The following is a 19,875-nucleotide window of genomic DNA, read 5'->3' on the forward strand; positions in this document are numbered from 1 at the left end:
GACTTTCTCAAGTTTCCCACTTAAGTAGGTATGAAATAGCACCCTCTAACTGTTTTAATTTTCCAAATGTTTAATTACTAGCAAGGTTGAACACGTTCTCAAATGTCGGTTTTTTCCTCCTGTTCCTTGTGTTCTTGGTGGTCCCTGACAATGGGAACTTAAGAGAAAGAAATATAGCATGTGCTCCCCTCCTAATATAATGTCACCCTCAGCTCAGAAATGAGATTTGTTTTTCCTTAATCTTTTCTTCTTCTTCTTCTCCCCAAGGCCCCCCAGTACATAGTTGTATATTCTAGTTATAGGTCCTTCTGGTTGTGCTATGTGGGAGGATGCCTCAGCATGGCTGATGAGCGTAGCAAGTCGGGGGCCCAGGATCCGAACTGGTGAAACCCTGGGCCACCGAAGCGGAGCCCATGGACTCAACCACCAGGCCGGGCCCTCCGAGATATTTTCTAATTATAGGATGATAAGCTTACAGTGGAAGTGTACTAACGTGCTGTAGATAACTTTTTGTTCATTAATTCAACAGACATGCATTCAGCCTCCACTATTTACTAGATCCTATACTAAATCTGAGGATACATGGAAGAACAAATAGACATACCCTGCCCTCACGGGCTTATAGTTTAGCTTTAGTACGAAATATTTCAAGCATAACAAAGCTTTTTGCTATTTAAAGGGATTCTATGGTAAATTAGAAATGCAAATCTGCTTTGAAACCTGTATCTCCACACAGGGAATATGCTTAATCCTGCTATACAGTACATCTTGAATATGGGAATGTATTTTCCTCTTGGCTGCCCTTCACACCATTTGGCTGGAAAGTCTCTTCTCTGGTTTCTGGTTGGGCTACAAACCTGAAAATAAACCTTTGCAATAACCCAGGACAGCCAGCACAGAGCGAGGCCCCACACCCGGTTACCACTGAGTAAGCAGAGCTGAGGGCACCCGCCGGAAGGCTTTGACGCCCTGTGGGCCGGTTCCTCACTCTCATCTCCATCCGAGCGCTCCAAGACCCTGCCCCTTGGCCGGAGGCTCTCAGCGCCGGCCGGTCCTCGGGCTCACCGCCCAGATTTTCAACACTTGGTCCCTCCCCTCGGCCCACCTTCTCAGACCACTCTGCCTCTCTCAGCCCGGCTTTCGCTGCCTTTGTAGGCCCCTCCCTTTCAGCCGCGCTTTTCCCAGCTCTTAGGCTCCGTCCGACGCTTGGAGATACCTTTCCTAAGACCCTTCCACTCCTCGGCTTATTTTTCCCAAATCTGCGCCTACATTGGCTCCGTTGAGACACCCCAAGCCCCGGGGTTCCAAAGTAGCCCCCCACACTCGCTTTGGACCACCCTTTCTCCCACTCCCGCGAGGAAAGCAGACGTTGCACACTTTTCTGGTCCGGGAAGGAGGTGGGGTGAATCTTTGGAGCCAGTTTTACGACAACGTGCGGCTGCGCGGCGTGGCTGACGGCAACAACGGGCTTCCCTTGGAGAGGTCACTCCGGAGACCGCGGGTTTTGGGGTATCGGGGTCGGCGGCGGTATGTGGCGCGTCTGTGCGCGGCGGGCGCAGAGTGCGGCCCCAGGGGCAGGCTTGGGGGCTCGGTGGACGGCCTTGCGGGAGGAACCGGGAGCTCCGTGCGTCACGCCGCGTGCTGGCCAGGCTTCGGCTGGTTGCAGCAGCGCGACCATAGGCTATGGCACGGTCCGGGCGCTCTGCGGCTGGAGCCCCAGCTCGCGGGCCACGCCGCGGAATCGCTTCCTGCTGCAGTTTTTGGGATCGCCGAGCCGCCGCTGTTATAGTCTACCCCCGCATCAGAAGGTGAGCCTCAGACCTGTCCTTCGCGGGACCCCGTTGTCCTTCAGGGCAGACTTTCTGGCCTCGGGATCCTCCCTCAGAGGCCTCAGGGATCCTCCAGCCCTCTCCCTGTATATATCATCAGCCCTTCTCCAATACCCATCTTCGCTGTAGCTCTTGAGCTTCCTTCTCCTCTTCTATTCCATTGAAGGAAGAGCTGCAAACCTGTGGCAGTATGTGGAATGTCTGCTGAGGTCCGTGCTCTGTCAGCCCACAGGACTGAGGAGCAGGGAGCCTGTAACTGGAGAGCTTCTGGTGCAGAAACTCCTTTTATATCTCCGGTGCTCAGCGTGTGATGGGACTCAATAAAATCTTTGCATTAAGTTAAGCTGAATTGAATTGAGTTGAACGAAACATTAAATCAGACTGAGACTTAGGAAGCCCTTTTAAAATTTGGTGTTTCTCCTTTTTCTTCTCCAGGTTCCATTGCCCTCTCTTTCCCCCACAATGCAGGCAGGCACCATAGCCCGTTGGGAAAAAAAAGAAGGGGAAAAAATCAATGAGGGTGAACTAATTGCAGAGGTAAGTTGTTTTAAAATGTGGAAGTGAATGACAAATAAAAATGGCAAGCAATAGGATATATTGGAGTATATGAGGAAGACATTTGGTGTAAACCTAATTCGGCCTGACCTTGTCTTTCTAAAAGGGCCTGACCGTGGCCGTTGAGCATGCATTGTATATCTGCTTTGGATATTCCCTATGGCAAGAACAAAGGCCCTTGAGATAAAGGTGCAACTTCCCTCCCCCGCCCAAAGTTGGCATTTCCTTAAGGATTAAGCATCTTTCCTTAGGCTAGGAACTGATTGCTGCTCACCTGTGACCACCCAGCCCGGGACTACAGACTTGCCTCCTGCTACGCCCTCTGAGATAGCAGACCCACTACCTGCTGTGTCCATCAAGGGCTGTGCCGACAGGGCAATCTTGTGACTATTGTGGGAGGGACATTTCAATCATATGTGAAATATCCTGTTTGGGGGTATATAACCACTCTGTATACCTCACTTCTTTGGTGCTCTTTCTTCCTTCAGGAAGAAAGGCCCCGGGCCATGGTCCTCAGATTTTAGCTCAGAATAAACTCTCCCAAATTTTCATTTATAGATTGGTTATGCATTATTTTCGTTGACATGAGTTAGGAGGGACTGGCCCAGCTAAACTGAGCGTCACCTTTCTGGGTTGAAAGTTATTCCTTTTACCACTTGATAGTAGGGGAGATTGGTTAGGTAAGTTGTCAGCAACTAGCCAAACTGATTTTTAGCTAAGATGTTTTAAACTAATTTCTGCTTTCAAATCTGTGATAGAGGCTTTATCTTTTCGTGACTGTTGAACTGTCTAATTTTAGACACAAGCTAGTAAACTTCATACTGGCAGCACAAGCCTAAGCTTCTGTTTTTGTGTTAAAAGGTTGAAACTGATAAAGCCACTGTTGGATTTGAGAGCACGGAGGAGTGTTACATGGCAAAGATACTTGTTGCTGAAGGTACCAGAGATGTTCCAGTTGGATCTGTCATCTGTATCACAGTTGAAAAGTGAGTCGTACCCTGGTAATTTGTGGAACTTAGGTGCTAAGTGGAGTATCTTAACCCAAAAGTGAGGATTTAGGAGTTAAAGGCTTCTAAGACTACTTGTATAGGAGCTGAATCTTCTTTAGAACTCCCTTATGTTTATGCATTCTTTTTCTTCCTTAGGCCTGAGGATATTGAGGCCTTTAAAAATTATACACTGGATTCCTCGGCAGCACCAACCCCACAAGCAGCCCCTGCACCAACCCCTGCTGCCACTGCTCCGCCTCCTACACCTTCTGCTCAGGCTCCTGGTAGCTCATATCCCACTCACATGCAGGTGAGGCTCAGCCTCTGGGTGTTTGCTCTAGAAAATTTATTATTTATTCGTTATTTTTCATAGATGACTATCGCATCCTGGAAACTGGCATTAAATATGGCCAGCTCTTGTCATTTGAAAGCAAACGGAGATATAAACATGAAAATTAACAACTTATAGTCTTAGTTGTTATTTCCAGGTGTGTGAACTTGGACGGTTCCTTTAACATTTCTCAGCCTCATTGTCATAGACAGGATAATGCTTGGCACTTCTCATTCAAGAACATTGGGTTGGAGTTTGAGGATGATTTGTACTTACATCTACTACCTGTATAAATGGAGTTTTAGTGAGCCTCAAGTGCTGTCCCTTGAATGAAAGTGCCCAGTTGGTGTTTTCCTCTGTCGTGTAGTGATCTGTTTTCAAAGAGTGGATGAAGTAGTCCAGTAGTATTAATGAGGAAACTGACAATAAATAATAAGCGTAGAATAGACATATATAATAGCATTGCAAGAAAGCTGAAGGCAGTAACTATAATCACTGTTGATTCTGTTTACTAAGTCAGTTTGTAAGAGACTGAGTTTACTAGATATTAGGGTTATCCCATTTATATTTGTGTGTTTCGGATATTAGAAATGGATAAAACCCAGCTGTCGTTTTTCTAAAGGATTAAGACTGGAATTTTTCCTTCTCTTAGTTTATTTGTAGAAATTTCTGTATGGGAATCATTGTCTTCTTTGAACGTAATGTTCTCCTCCATGATTTATTATTAGCAGTCACTCATGATGAAGTTTTGTCTGGTGTTCAGTTCACATATTTATTTCATCCTGTTCAGCAAATTCTGTCTTACTACATAAGACTTTTACTTCATTTCTTTCCATTTTATGTCTGTGGCTTTGTGTGCAAGTGTTAGGGTTGTGTCATAATTATCCTTTAAGATACTGCATAGAGATTGTTGGCTTCACCAATTTTTAGGAAGTAGATGAAAGTTGACAAGAAAAATTTTTTTTCTAAAGATTTTATTTTTCCTTTTTCTCCCCAAAGCCCCCAGGTACATAGGTGTGTATTTTTAGTTGTGGGTCCTTCTAGTTGTGGCATGTGGGATGCCGCCTCAGCATGGCTTGATGAGTGGTGCCACGTCCGCACCGGGATTCAAACTGGTGAAACCCTGAGCCACCAAAGCGGAGTGCACAAACTTAACCACTCGGCCATGGGGCCGGCCCCTACAAGAAAAAAATTTTTAAAAAATTTTCTAATTACAGTCTAAGTTTTATTTTACTTTTTTTCATGCCTTCCTGAGACATCTTCAATGGAAATGATTTTTCTCTCAGCGTGATTTTATTGTTAATTAGGTACAAAAGACTAAGAAGGCAACAAACAAGACCCATAATAACTGAATAAGCATCCAAATTCAGTGGACACGCAAGCCGTATAAGTAGGAAAGCAATTTTTAATTTAGATTGGCCAATCTGATGTGTAGATTTTATCGAGCCGAAAGTGACTATTGTAAGAACACTTCTTAGTTTTTATCTTGGAAAGGTATTTGGGAAATTCGGGAGAAATGCAGTTTCCTCTGAGGGAAAAGATAGATGCTGATAAAGAGCGCAGCAAAATTTTAATGGAACAGTCTGGGCCAAGATCATTCTGTGAAAATGAAAAATTCTAGCTTAATCTAAGTGTTAAAAGAAAAAGATGAAAAGATGCTCTGTGCTTAGATATTTATTGAGGAATTAATTTTGACTGTCTAGAAAGAAGCTTTTCCATCTGCCCGTTGCTTTTAACTTTGGAGGGTGAGTCAGGAATATTGCTGATACTGTAAAGCTTGAGATTTGAAGGATGATTTCACTGGTGGGACACTTTTGAGACACTGAGCTTTTGCTGTTAGAGAGACATCAGGCAGACGGGGATTCGGCTTCTCACAGTCACTCTCATCCCATAAAACTGTTTAAGCTTGCTTAAGTTCCACTGTATCCAGAGCTTCCCAGTATTAAGCAATAACATGTATTTCTTTCTGCAGGTGGTTCTTCCTGCTCTCTCTCCCACCATGACCATGGGCACAGTTCAGAGATGGGAAAAAAAAGTGGGTGAGAAGCTAAGTGAAGGAGACTTATTGGCAGAGATAGAGACTGACAAGGCCACTATAGGTGAGATTTCTTCAGCTCTTAACGGGTGAGGCACTGAGTTTCCAAGTGAGGGAAGAGGATTGCCATTCTATCCTATAATGAGTGAGTGATAAGGTGAAAAAATTTTAATTCTTTGGATTCATTTCCTGGAACAGGATATCTCATAACAAAAGTGTGCGTAGTCGGATTTGTCAGTTTCATACTGCACTGTCAGTGAATCAAGGATATGTCAACTTTGGGATTATCTTAGGCCTGAGTTTGCTTCTTGGCCTTATTATGTTACTGAGAAGCTATATCAGAACTGCCATTCTTTAAACTGGACAAGGGAAAAAAAGAGGAAGCAGGAAAAAATAACTTCCAAGGCAGGATACCAAAGAATTTAAGATGACTGAGGGAAAACTGAAACCAGTGTTTAGGTCATTTTCATAGTTGAGAATGACTGATAGAATGTATATATCCTGTTCAGATATCGTATCACATTTCCATATATTCCTTTCCTAATTTGTTTTTATGCTCAGAATAAAAGCCACATAGACAATCATGTCTTTCTGATAATATTTATAGATAAATATCTTTCTTTCCTGTCCAGTCCCTAGAGATGCAGTGGGAGATTCTGGGCATCCTCTGCAGTGGTTGTTTTCAGATTGTGTTCTTCAAACCCCCTGATTCCTTGATGACACCTTGGGGAAAAGGAGAAGTGAACAAGCAGGACTCGACTGTGCACTGCCCCCTGCCCCCAACTTCCACCAGAACAACTCCTCTTTTCTTTTTGCATATTGTGCTTCCCCTCATAGGATTTTATTAGAAGAAAGGATTCTGTTTCTTAAAGAGAAAAACAAAAAACCTTGGTAACAGTAGGTCTGCTTTGCATTTTAACTTGAATACTAATGTTGCTGCAGGGGCTGGTATTCTAGAAACAGTCGCTAGAGAAGTATTACCTTAGTCAAACCTTTTAAACTCTGTCGTGGCCTTGTAGTCTTTTCTGCTTAAACACATCTTTTATTGGATATTAATTCTCAACTGGGAAGTGGAAGAGTTCATCAAATATGTGTCCATCAGGGAGAGGCACAATGCCACAGAAAGCCGAGATCTGGAAGGCAATAGCTGTCCTCTGCAGTGACTTCTTTTAGTTTTACTTTTGCAGTCCTTCATGTTTGAATTCCTTGTAAGAAAAGCAGTAGCTAAATAAAATGTAAGTTGCGAATACCGTGGAAACCCTGGTAATGCTATATTTCATCACGTTGATACATTTGGTATAATACCAAGTATACCCTCTTTGAAAAGCTCCAACGATGCTTTTGGGGTGTAATCTCCCATCACTGTCAAGCCTAGTAGCTCCCTTAGTTTAACATTCACGTGGGTCTGATCTTTAGCAGTGCAGTGGGTACGCATAGGGGCTGCCCATGGAGATGTTTTTAAGAAAATGTTCAGAACTAACCACTGTCTGTAATCTCTCATAGTTTTATTTAACAGATATTTATTTAGTATTTTGTACCCGTACTGATTCACTTTCAGTAGTGCTAAAAGTACTAATTTATTTAATTTTCATAATATCCCTGTGAAGTAGGTACTGTTATTATCCCCATTCTATAGGGAAAGAAGCTGAGACACAGAGAGGCTGAATAGTTTGCAAAAGGTTAGATAGCTAGTTTGAAGGAGAGGAGCCTTTTTCTTAAAACTGTGCTTTGAGTTTGGTGGGATAGTGGAGCCCTTTAAGTTCCATAATGGTTTTTCTTTCCATTTAAGGTTTTGAAGTACAGGAAGAAGGTTACTTGGCAAAAATCCTGATCCCTGAAGGCACAAGAGACGTCCCTCTAGGAACCCCACTCTGTATCATTGTAGAAAAAGAGGCAGATATCCCAGCATTTGCTGACTATAGGCCGACTGAAGTAACGGATTTAAAACCACAGGCACCACCTACCCCACCCCCGGTAGGTATGCTTCTAGAATTGAAGGAACGCGTATTACTCATCTCTAAATCAAGGGATTACATTAGATGATATTCTAGGTTCCTTCCAGCTCTAAGGTTCTGTGAATAAGGAGGGAGATAGTCAGTTAATATTTGTGGAGACCTACAGGGTATGTGGCACTACACCACTCATCTAGTGGTCAATAGTTTGATCCTTGTAGCTTTTCTTTTTTTTTCCTGCTGTCTTGAGTCCTGCTGAGAACAAAGCTAAGGTGATGTGTTCTTTTTCTGCTTTAGGTGTAGATATGGATATGGAAGGTAATGCTTTGTTCCCCATTTTCTATAGAATTTACTGTATAATCTTTGTTGCTGTCAGTCTTCTTGGTATTCACATATTATAGCAGATCAAGCTTATATTTGTAATACATTGGAACCTTGACATAACATGGCTTGTTTTGCATAGGATTTAGTCTGTCACTATATGCTCTACACTATGCACGTATAACATGAACTTGTACAAACTCTAAGCTTCAGTAACAGTATAATGAGGCTTCTGCGGTTGCTGCAATCACATGAGTTGAGAGTAGGTACACGTTTCTGTCAGAGAAAACTTGATTTCTGACTGCCATACATTCACAGGGAGCTGGCAAGTAGTAGTATTGGTTTATTTCTTAAAGTTCTTCGAACATAGAATCTTCCAGCATAGTTTATTATTTTGAAATTAGGTTAAGTGAAAACAAGAAACACATTGGTGATAAAGAGAATGAGAAGCGGCAAGTAAAGTGAAGAAGGGCTCTAAGGATATTATTTATTGGTTGGCAGTTTTAAAATCCATGCCTGTCCAAGTTATGGAGTAAGATAATTTGCCTTTGTTCTGTCTTTGACATAAAGTTTTGAATAATCTTGCTGTGTTGGTTAAGCAGGAAAAATGTGCATTACGATCTTTGGAAAAAGAGGAAAGTTATTTAATTAATATACCTTTGACATCTTAATAAAATGTAGACTCTTGATCTTTCAGATCAATCTGTACAGTGGCAAATTAACAATTTGTGACTTTTTTCGAAAGGTGGCCTCTGTTCCTCCAACTCCCCAACCTATAACCCCTACACCTTCAGCTGCCCGCCCAGCTGCTCCTGCTGGACCAAAGGGAAGGTTGTTTGTTAGTCCTCTTGCAAAGAAATTGGCAGCCGAGAAAGGGATTGACCTTACACAAGTAAAAGGTAAGTCTTGTTTCTGTGGAATGAGGTTGTAAAGGTAAAATTTAGTTGAGTTTCCTCTTTAAGGCCAGCAAGTACAACTCTATATAGTTGTCTTATCTGGGATAGTGGGGAGGAGGAGGGGGGAAATACCTCCTTTTTGCCACCACAGAGTAGGGAAACTTATTTTACTTTAGTCTGTCTAGAATCTACCTATATAATTTAGATGGCTTTTTTCATTCTCTATTTATGGAAACTGCTTAATTGTTGGTGAAAGTATAATGTGCTTGTTTAGCAAAGCTGAGTTATAGGACTTGATTATGTAATAAGAAATCTCTGTTATTGCTAGGCTGACTGTAGCAATATGCAAAATAAAACATGGAGTTGGGGTGATTTGAAATGACTTAAAGTAATAAAACTAATATAAAACTGAACTAAACCTCCTTGAGGGTAAAGGATAATGTCTTACTCATCTTTTTCTCCCCAAAGAGAAACTGTAGCTTAGTGATAAGAGCATGGGATTTTGAATCAGATCGTCTGGGGTTTAATCCTAGCTTTATCATTTTCTGTGTAATGTGTCTTTAGGTGAATTACTTGTATATGTCTTTACTTAGTCCATCTGTAAAACTGGGATAATAGTGTACATTAAAACAGGCGAAGTGCTTGGAACAGTGTCTAGAATATAATAGTCAGTACACATTAGTTTTGTTCCTATTATTATTATTGCCTGGCATTGAAATAAATTTAGTTTTTGAACTAAAGCTAAAATTGATGTAAGATAATTAAGATACTTATTTGGAAAAGGAAGAAAATTAATATTCCTGGAACATTGTTTGATGGCTACTACTGTGTGCTAGTCACTTAATTGCCACATTTAATTTACGCAATGTTTCTTGAAGTAAGAATTGTTCTTCCCTATTTTGGATAAGAAAATAGACTTGTAAGGGATCTCCCTTTCTGTTAAGTAGTAAAGTTACAATTTGAATCTAAATTTGTTTAATTCTAAAGCCTGTGTTGTTCTCACTATCCTGTGCTGCCTTCTGTTTTGATGCTCTGCCTTCCTTAATTTCTCAAGAAAGTAATGATTATTTCCCCAATCGTCCAGCTATGGGTACTCAGTGCTGCTTATCATTTGTCTGCAATCAGTTGTTGTGTGGTTAGAAGGCAAGCCAATTCCCAAAGACACAAGAATAGAATGTTATACATTTTTTGGACTTCAGAAGATTCTTGTAATATTAGAAGACCCTTTTTTCCACCTTAATGTTATTTCATTAGTATATTGCCATTCTTTATGTTCATGTGATTAGAATCAGGGACAGCAGTTGGAGTAAATTTTAAGAGGAAGAGGGACTGGTTTAATAATTATATCTGAAGAATTTAGACAAGTAAAGAAGGACCATTTATTAAATATTTAGCAACACTGGCTACCTTACTAAAGATAGAAGTGGAAACATCTCAATATTGTTATCATGCAGAGTTAGGTGATTCATTTATTATCATTTAAACAAATTTTCAGTGAATATTGGTTCTGCATCCAACACTTGTTCATAAGACAGACAAGATTTCATTTTCAGATGCTTATATTAATAACAATAAAGAATTAAGTGACCAGAAAGGGAGTAGAGCATACTAGTTAAGAGTACGGGCTCTGGAGCTGGAATGCTTGGTTTGAACCTCGGCTCTGCTGTATGATAGCTATGTGACCTTTTGTGTCTTGGTTTCTTCATTTGTATATAAAAATAATACCCTATAGGTTGTGAGGATTAAATAAGTTAATAAACAGTGCCTGCACATAGAAAGCATATAAAGGTATTAGGAATAATGATAATAATAACTTACTATTATTAAATAAGTTAATTTGAATGCTAAGAAAGAAATAAACCAAGTGATATACCAGTGAGTAACAGGGTAAAGATATGTGCAGTTGTGACTGCTTTTAGACGGCGTGGTTGGGGAAGATCTTTCTGATGAAGTGACATTTATCTGACCTGAAAGATGAGAAGGAGTCAGCTATGAGCCAACCATGTGAAGGACTAGGGGGGAAGGCATTTTGGGCACAGACCAGTAGTACATAGTCTAAAGTGGGAAAGAGCTTGGCACATTTGAAGAACATAAAGGAAACCAGAGTTAATGGAGCATAGTGAGCAAAGAGTCTAGTGTAGAGGTTGGAAAGAAACACAAGAGTGAGAACATAAAGGACTTTACAGATCATGGTAGAATTTGTATTTGCAGTGCAGTAGGAAGCCATTGAAAGACTAAAACAACGAAGTGATGTGAAATGATTTATATTTTTAAAAGATGAGTTTGGCTGCTCTGTGCAAATGGATTAAATGAAAGCCAGGGAACCTGATAAGATCCTCTTGTTGGAGGTAATGATGGTGGCTTAGTGGAAATGGAAAGAAATGGACAGCTTCAAGATACATTTTTGACATAGAATCCATAGAACTTAGTCAAGGATTGGAGATGGGGTTTTGACAACAGTAATATAAAAACAAAAGTGCAGTGGAAGCCAGTCTGGATAGGTTGAAAAGCACAAAGTGGATGAAGAAGTGGAGATAGCATTGTGGACAGCTCATTCAAGAAGCTTTGCTGTGAAGGAAGGCATAGAAGTAGAGTTGTAGCTTTGAGACAATATGGGCTCAAGAGAGGGCTTTCGAAAATGAGAGCTAGTAGAATGGGCCTAGTATAGAGTTTCTCAGCTACGGCACTATTGACATTTTTGACCAGGTAATTCTTTGTGTTTGTAGGGGGCTGTCCTGTGCATTGTAGGATGTTTAGCAACATCCTTGGCCTTTACCCACTACATGGTAGTAGCATCCCCCACTTGTGACAACCAAAAATATCTTCAAGCATTGCTAGATGTCCCCTAGGGGGCAAAATTCCCTTGGTTGAGAACCAGTGGTCTAATAGAAAAGGATAAATTGATGATGGAGAAAGGGAGAAAGGGCAGAATAATCTGGCAAGAAACAAAGTTTTTGAGAGTGGAAGGGTTGATGGGATTGGCCTTGATAGGAATTAGGGACATTTTGTCTGTTTTTGTAGGAGAGAAGAGAATATGGGGTGGTTTTATAGGTTTGGTGGCAGAAGATGAGAGTACCTCTCTGGTTGCTACTCTTTGATCAATAAAATATGAAGTGAGGATATCAGCTGGAGAATGAATACGGGGAGGTTTGAGGTTAGAGAGATCATGGAGTAGTGTTCTCAGAGATTGAGAATGTGAATTCAAGGGAAATATAATTTAATTTCTGGGTAGTTTTGTGTGTTTACGTTAGGTTTGTGGCCCTGAATTTATAGTACAGTCAGTCAGCTAGGTGTGTGCTTTTTTTCCCTAGCAACATTAAGCTCCTCTGGTGCTAGCATTGAGAAGGCAAATGTTTTAGAGTTTGACCAGGGAGTGATTTTAACAGTGATCCACAGAGTGTAAGCTGGGTAAGGAGGAAGTGAAGACAAGAAGGAGATAATGGATGGTGAGAGCAGAGGAGTCAGTGGAGTGAAGGTCTTGATGAGGTCAAAGAAATTTTGTAGGAGGAGGAGGGCGTGGTCTACATTAAATGAGCTGAGAGGATCATTGATTGTGTGCTGTTTTCTGACAGCAAATGTGTGTGTTTTCCACACTAACAGTCAATGCTCTGACACCAGCTGGGTATCCAACAATTCAGTCCTATTCTGACACTATCCAGAGTTAGCATCAGACTCCACAGGTTTAAGGGCTCAGTCCCTCAAGACTGCCCCCACTTCAGATGTCAGTTGAAAGTCTTGGGACCACTCATACTTCTGACCCATTGGTCATAAATCAGGAGTTCCCAAGACCCCCTCCTCAGATTTGATAATTCACCAGAACGACTCACAGAACTCAGGAAAGCACTTTGTTTACTGGTGCCCATTTTATTATAAAGGATACAACTCAGGAACAGTCATACAGAAGAGATGCATGGGACAAGGTATGGGGTTGTGGTAGGAGCGTGGGTGCACAGCTTCCAGGCCCTCTCTATAGCACCACCCTCCCAGCACATTGATGTGCTCACCAACCCAGAAGCTCTCCAAATCTTGTTCAAGAGTTTTTACATTTCAGTTAAAAAGCGTGGTTGATTAAATCATTGGCCATTGATTGTTGAGCTCAATCTCCAGTCCCCCTACTCTCCCTAGAAGGACAGATTACTTAGGAAATTTAACCAAAATGTAACCATTTGAGGAGAAATTGTTTTAAATCCTAAACCCTGATGTTCAGAGTTTGATATGTCTCAAAACTACCCATATTATGTTTTATATTTCTTTGATGCATGGCACTTTGACATCACTATCCCATTTTATCCTCACGACATCCCTGTGAGCAGGGACTGGTATTATAATCTCTATCCTACAGACGAGACTGAAGACCAGATGAGATTAAGTGACTACAGTCATCAGTTTAGTTTATGTTTGACAACAGCCCTGTGTTTTTTATTCCAAGTCTAGTGTTCTTCCCCTTATACCATATTGTTTTATGATGGCCTGTTGTGCCTTCTTAGGGAAATAGGCAAAAGGATTTAAAAGATTTCAGCTAACTCCTAATAGGAAATTCTTGTGGGTGGTTGAAGCTTAGCATAAGGCAGGTGGTACTGCAGCTGTCCTCCTCTTGAGGGGCCACAGTGTCCAGATCAGCCTTGGTTGTAAGGGGAGGTTATGGTTTCTGTCTTTTTGTAAAGGAGGAGAATCTAATAGGGGTGCTGCTACCTCTGTCCTAGAGCTGCTGGTGAGGATAAACACAGTCCTAGCCTACTCACTTTTCATAATGAAGGAAAGGAGTTGGGACGAACTGCACACAACGAGAATCCTTTTAAAAGTCTGCCTTGGGGCAGATGAATCAATTTGACCAAATTTTTTCTAGAAGTGGGCCAGTGTAAAAGGTATTTTAATAACTAAATTCTCAATCTCCTGAGAATTAAGGTTCAGGATTATCTACTTGGGTCTAAAGTTGTGGATGGGAGGAGGAAGGAAATTGAATGAAAATAAAATTAAGCCCATTGAGAGAAGTTTGAAGATCTTTCCTCATGTGTGACATTGCACCTGTTTCCTACATAGGCTCTAACACAGGCCAGTTTAGAGCCTTGGCTCCTGTGAGAAAGCCTTGCATGTTGGAGATCACATAAGGAGTGAATCATTGTAAAGATGAGATCATTGCAATTGAGAGTTATTCACGTTATTTTGTGGTGGAAAAATTGACTTGCCTGATTTGTCCAAAACAATTATTTTCATATTTGTCGACTGTGTACAAAGGGAATTCTTCATGATCAAATGAATCTACAACTGAAATGAGAGCTGTTTCAGGATTCAGAAAGGGTTTTGGAGCTAACCAGGAAGAGGCAGCCAGACTTACTTTTGGAGGTATAAATTGTACTCAGCATTATCCTTATGCTGGTATTTCCCAATTTAAATTAAAGAACATGAAAAAATAAAGTACAACTTAATTAGATAAAACTCTAAAAGAGAAATACTTAAAAGAATATTTGCTATAGTTAAAAAAAAACCACTACAGATCAATCAAGAGCACTCTGTGTGAATTAAAATTAGTAATTGACACCAGCTGGTATTTTTAGGGAGCACTTTAAGGGGCAGGAGTAAGACAGTGATTCCCTCAGAGGGTCTTTGGTAGAGAACCGTTAGCAACTTGCACTTCAGGATCATTGTGTTGATCTCCTTGAGGAACCAGCAGTATGGTCTCACATGTATCTCTTCCAGGGACAGGACCAGAAGGCAGAATCGTCAAGAAGGACATCGACTCTTTTGTGCCGACTAAAGCTGCTCCTGTGAGTTACATTTGGCTTTTTTTTTTTTTGTAATTTGTCTGTGCAAAGTGCTTTGTCCAGTCTATTGGACCCTTTCATACATTATTTATGAATGGAATAGCTTAACCAGTATTGTGTTTTCTTTTGTTTAATTTCACTGGCTAGCAATTTATATAGATATGAATATGCTGTCTTTCATATACAAAAGCAAAGATGATATACTACATTGACATGCATTCCAAACTGTCTTTTTTTGAGTAGTGATACTAAATTTTTCTTAATACATCCTCTCCTCATTCAGGCCGTATTTTTATTTCTTTTTTTCTTTTTTTTTAATTAAGATTATGATAGTTTACAACCTTGTGAAATTTCAGTTGTATGTTATTGTTAGTCATGTTGTGGGTACACCACTTCACCCTTTGTGCCCTCCCCTCACCCCCCCTTTCCCCTGGTAACCACCGATCAGTTCTCTTTGTCTATATGTTAACTTCCACCTATGAGTGGAGTTATCATACAGAGTTTGTCTTTCTCTGTCTGGCTTATTTCACTTAACACAATACCCTCAAGGTCCATCCATGTTGTTGTGAATGGGATGATTTTGTCCTTTTTTATGGCTGAGTATTATTCCATTGTATATATATACCATATTTTCTTTATCCAATCATCAGTTGCTGGGCACTTAGGTTGGTTCCACATCTTGGCTATTGTAACTAATGCTGCGATGAACATAGGGGTGCATGGGCCTTTTGGAATTGCTGATTTCAGGTTCTTAGGATAGATACCCAGTAGTGGGATGGCTGGGTCATAAGGTATTTCTATTTTTAACTTTTTGAGAAATCTCCATACTGTTTTCCATAGTGGCTGCACCAGTTTGCATTCCCACCAACAGTGAGCACAGCAGAGCGTGAGAACTTAACCACTATGCCATCAGGCTGGCCCTTCATTGTTTTTTCTTAACACTGTACAGAAAAATGAATTACCTTGTTTATATTTATCTCTTAATTCTTTCAATTTAGGAATGCTTTGATTGCTTTTCTTGAAGATAATTTTGCAAAACAAAACTATTTTGATCTGGGGCCAGCCCCATGGCCGAGTGGTTAAGTGTGTGCACTCCAGTTCAGCAGCCCAGGGCTTTACAGTTCAGATCCTGGGCACAGACCTAGTACTGCTCATCAAGCCATGCTGGGGTGGTGTCCCACATAGCAGAACCAGAAGGACCTACAACTAGAATGTACAACTATGTTCTGAGGGACTTTGGGGAGAAGAAGAAGAAAAGGAAAAAATAAGATTGGCAATGGATGTTAGGTGCCAATCTTTAAAAAAAAGAAAAAAAATATTTTGACATAAACTAGTCATCAAACATAGTCTGGCTCAAAGAAAAATGACACTTAAAACATGGTTACAGAATTCTAAATATAAAAACTGAAAACAAAACTCTTAAGCACAGTCCAAATCTGAGTTCTTTTTGCTCCCTTGGGATAGAAATAGCTGTACTTCTCTATAAGCCTTTTAGTTTTTACTTTGCCATCTGTAAAATAGTCACCAGTTGCTTCTGCTAAGATTGAGCTACAGTTACCAAGAGGTTTTTTTACCTCCCCATAGGCTCCAGCAGCTGCTGTGCCTCCTCCCGCAGTTCCAGGAGTGGCACCAGTTCCTACAGGTGTCTTCACAGATATACCAATCAGCAACATTCGTCGAGTAAGACTGTTACCATAAATCTGGAACCAAAGCTCTTGGGGGCATGTTTTTCTCTGATTGTTTAGTTGCATATATAGTTTGAAATACTGACAGAGACTTTTTTCGTTGGGAATCTTAGATGATTAGTTTAAGAGATGTCTGGTTTGACCAGTTGAGTACTTGGGGTAAACACTGTTCTGATTAAATGCCATTGGAAGGGGCTAAATTATGGTGCAATCCTTCATCCACCAGTTCTAATAATGCTTGAGGAGTAAGCATTACCAGGGAGCAGGGCAAAGGGGCAAACAGCCGTGGGTAAGGTCTCATCTCAACTCAAGATAATTATTTTTTGATCTCTTTGATTTCAGGTTATTGCACAGCGGTTAATGCAATCTAAGCAAACCATACCTCATTATTACCTTTCTATTGATGTAAATATGGGAGAAGTTTTGTTGGTACGGAAAGAACTTAATAAGGTAAAAGGTCTGGAAATTCCATCTCTATAAATTCTAAAAGTCTTGCTTTTCCCTGGTAAACATTTACATTTTTGCCCATATTTTTGTTACAGTATGCCAGTTGTTGATGGAATATGGGTGTCATCTTAATTTTAACTTGCAGGAAATATCCTGGAGAGTTTTTGTTTTTTTTAACCCTTGATTAAAGCTTATCATTTAAAGTTGACTTTGCAGTGATCCATTTTAGCCTAACAGAGTCAATATGATTCTCTGAAACTACGTGAGTCTCTTTTGGTAGGGAAGAAAGAATATGTTTGCTTCGTCTTTATAGTTAAGTACCAAGCCCCTACTTAGTGTTTGGCATAAGGTGCTTTTAGGAACATAGCATCAGGCATCATCCTTCTCCATGAGTTTATAATTTAATTGAGATGATGCATGTGAAAAAGAGAGGAGGCAGTTTTTGTTAAAGTAAAAATATTCATTTGCAGATCAGTCTTTCCACGGTAATGCCCCTTGTCTGCTAAATTACCTTGTATAGGTTAAGTGTTAATAGGAATTCAGAGAAGGGGGAGACCACCATTTGGGAATTCACAGTAGGAAACCAAGTGGAAAAACTTGGTTGAGCCATGTTGAAAGTTCATCCTAGTGATGGAATATCATAAAGTTTAAAGTCCTTTACAAAAAAGGAGGTAAGTATAGTCTGCCCTCCATATCCGTGGATTCCGCATCTGTGGTTCAAGCAACCACAGAACCCGTGGTTATGGAGGGCCAACTAAGGGACTTGACCATTGGTAGATTTTGGTATCCGTGGGCGGGCCCTGGAACCAATCTTCCCGGATACCAAGGGATGACTGTATAGCATATGTGGGAGATAGATTATCTTTTCTAGAGTGGATACACAGTTGTTGGTTTAGGGAAGACCTTGATTTACAAGCAGAAGAATTTAGACTTGAATTAGACATTAAGTAAGAAACCAATAAAAGTGACATGATGATAAGAATGTTTTAAGAAAGACTAATCTAATAGATATTTACTGGCACACTTTAATGGCAGAGACTAGTTTTGCTTGTCATGTAATCATGCAATGAGGGTGATAGGGGTCTGGATTTGAGGGTTGCATTAAGAATGGAGTAGGAAAGAGGGATATGAAAGGTATTTTCAAGAAGGTGAAAAGTAGAAGCCAAACTCCTTAGAGTGGCATACAGGGCCTTACACAGGTTGTCTATAACCTCTCTGACCTCCTCTCCTACTGCTTTCCTGCCAGCTCACTCTGCTGCAGACACAATGGTTGCTTTGCTATACTTCAACACTCACCTGTATACTCCTGCTTTAGGAGTATGTTCCCTCTGCATGGACTATTTTTCCTCTAGTATCTATCCGGCTTCCTCCTTCACCTCCTTAAGGTTTTGACTCAATATCACCTTCTCTGGTCTTCCCTGGTCACCTTATGCTAAAATTAAGGAAAGAGGAGTGGAGTGAGTGGTGGGGTCTCTGTTTAGTTCTTTTTCCCTACTTTATTTTTCTGCTCAACACTTAACACTATTTGCCATACTATATGTTTTAGTTATTTATTATCTATCCATCCCCTTTAGAATATAGGCTCCCTGAGAAGAATTTTTACCCATTTTTTTCACTGTTTTATATCTAGAGCTTTAGAGTTATATGCCCAGCACAGAGTAGACTCTCAAATATTAATGAATGAATGAAGCATCAGTAGAACTTTGCAACTGACTACAGGGTTAAAGATCATGGCATACTTTTATTGTCAAAATATTAAAGCTATTTTATAATAAATTTGTTTGGAAATTAGGCATGGAAGTTTTATGTCCAATGTATTATTTTATTCATTTATTTAAAACAGTTTATTCTGATATAATTCACATACTGTACCATTTACCCATTTAAAGTTTATAATTCAGTGGTTTTTAGTATATTCTGAGTTGTGTGACCATCACCACAATAAATTTTAAAACATTTTCATCACCGTAAAATGAAACCACGCACCCCTTAGCCATAACCTCTACCCCAATCCTCTCATCCTTCCCAGCCCTAGCCAACCACTAATCTACTTTCTGTCTTATAGGTTTGCCTTTTCTAGATATTTCCTATGGGGATAGAGATTTCATTGAATCTGTAGATCCATGTGGGGAGTATTGCCATTTTAACAAAATTAAGTGTTCCCACTCCATGAACATGGGATATCTTTCCATTTATTTAGGTCTTCTTTAATTTCTTTCAACAATTTTTATAGAGTATAAGTTTTTGCTCTTTTAAATTTATTCCTAGGTATTTTATTCTTTTTGATACTATTGTAAATTTCGTTTTCAGATTGTTCATTGCCATTGTGTAGAAACAGTTTATTTTTGTATTTTGATTTTATATCCTGCAACCTTGTTTTTTGTGTGTTCCTTAGAGTTTCCTATATACAAAATCATGTCATCTTCAAATAGAGGAAGTTTTGCTTTTTCCTTTCCAGTCTGGATGCCTTTTATTTCCTTTTCTTTCCTAACTTGTCTGGCTAACACATCTATGACAATGTTGAATTGAATTGGCAAGAGTGGACATCTTTGTCTTGATCTTAGGGGGAAATAGGTCTTTCATCACTGAAGTATGATGATGATTTGGAGTTTTTATATGTCTATTTTATCAGCAGGGTGAGGAAGTTCCCTTCTATTCATAGTTTGTTGAGTATTTTTATCAAAAGGGGTGTTGAATTTTGTCAAATATCCTTTTTCTGTGTCTATTGAGATGGTCATGTGGTTTTTGTCCTATATTCCATTAGGATATTATTACATTAATTGCTTTTTAGATGTTTACCATTCTTAGGACAAATCCCATTTGGTCATGATGAATAATCCTTTTCATATATTGCTAGATTTGGTTTTCTAGAATATTTTTGAGGATTTTGCGTCTATATTTGTAAGAAATATTAACCTGTAGTTTTCAAAAAAATTTTTTTTAATTGATTTTTTTATTGCAGTCTTACTGGCTTATAACATTGTGTAAATTTCAGATGTACATTATTATATTTCAGTTTCTGTATAGACCACGTGTTCACCACCAATACTCTAGTTTTTGTCCATCATCATAC

At 39.9% G+C, this 19,875-nt stretch overlaps 1 protein-coding gene across 1 annotated transcript in view; it reads left to right on the top strand.

Moving 5' to 3' along the window:
- Positions 1 to 1,452: 1,452 nt before the first annotated feature.
- Positions 1,453 to 19,875, top strand: part of DLAT (dihydrolipoamide S-acetyltransferase) — a 40,316-nt gene continuing 21,893 nt past the window's right edge. The window contains exons 1-10 of the mRNA XM_046637584.1: positions 1,453 to 1,808; positions 2,265 to 2,366; positions 3,246 to 3,370; positions 3,530 to 3,683; positions 5,677 to 5,803; positions 7,529 to 7,713; positions 8,758 to 8,911; positions 14,606 to 14,673; positions 16,255 to 16,350; positions 16,698 to 16,805. Coding sequence (XP_046493540.1) covers positions 1,530 to 1,808; positions 2,265 to 2,366; positions 3,246 to 3,370; positions 3,530 to 3,683; positions 5,677 to 5,803; positions 7,529 to 7,713; positions 8,758 to 8,911; positions 14,606 to 14,673; positions 16,255 to 16,350; positions 16,698 to 16,805 — 1,398 coding nt within the window. The 5' untranslated portion in view covers positions 1,453 to 1,529. The remainder of the gene's footprint in view (positions 1,809 to 2,264; positions 2,367 to 3,245; positions 3,371 to 3,529; positions 3,684 to 5,676; positions 5,804 to 7,528; positions 7,714 to 8,757; positions 8,912 to 14,605; positions 14,674 to 16,254; positions 16,351 to 16,697; positions 16,806 to 19,875) is intronic.

This window comes from Equus quagga, chromosome 14 (genome assembly GCF_021613505.1).
Source record: "Equus quagga isolate Etosha38 chromosome 14, UCLA_HA_Equagga_1.0, whole genome shotgun sequence".
NCBI lineage: Eukaryota > Metazoa > Chordata > Mammalia > Perissodactyla > Equidae > Equus > Equus quagga.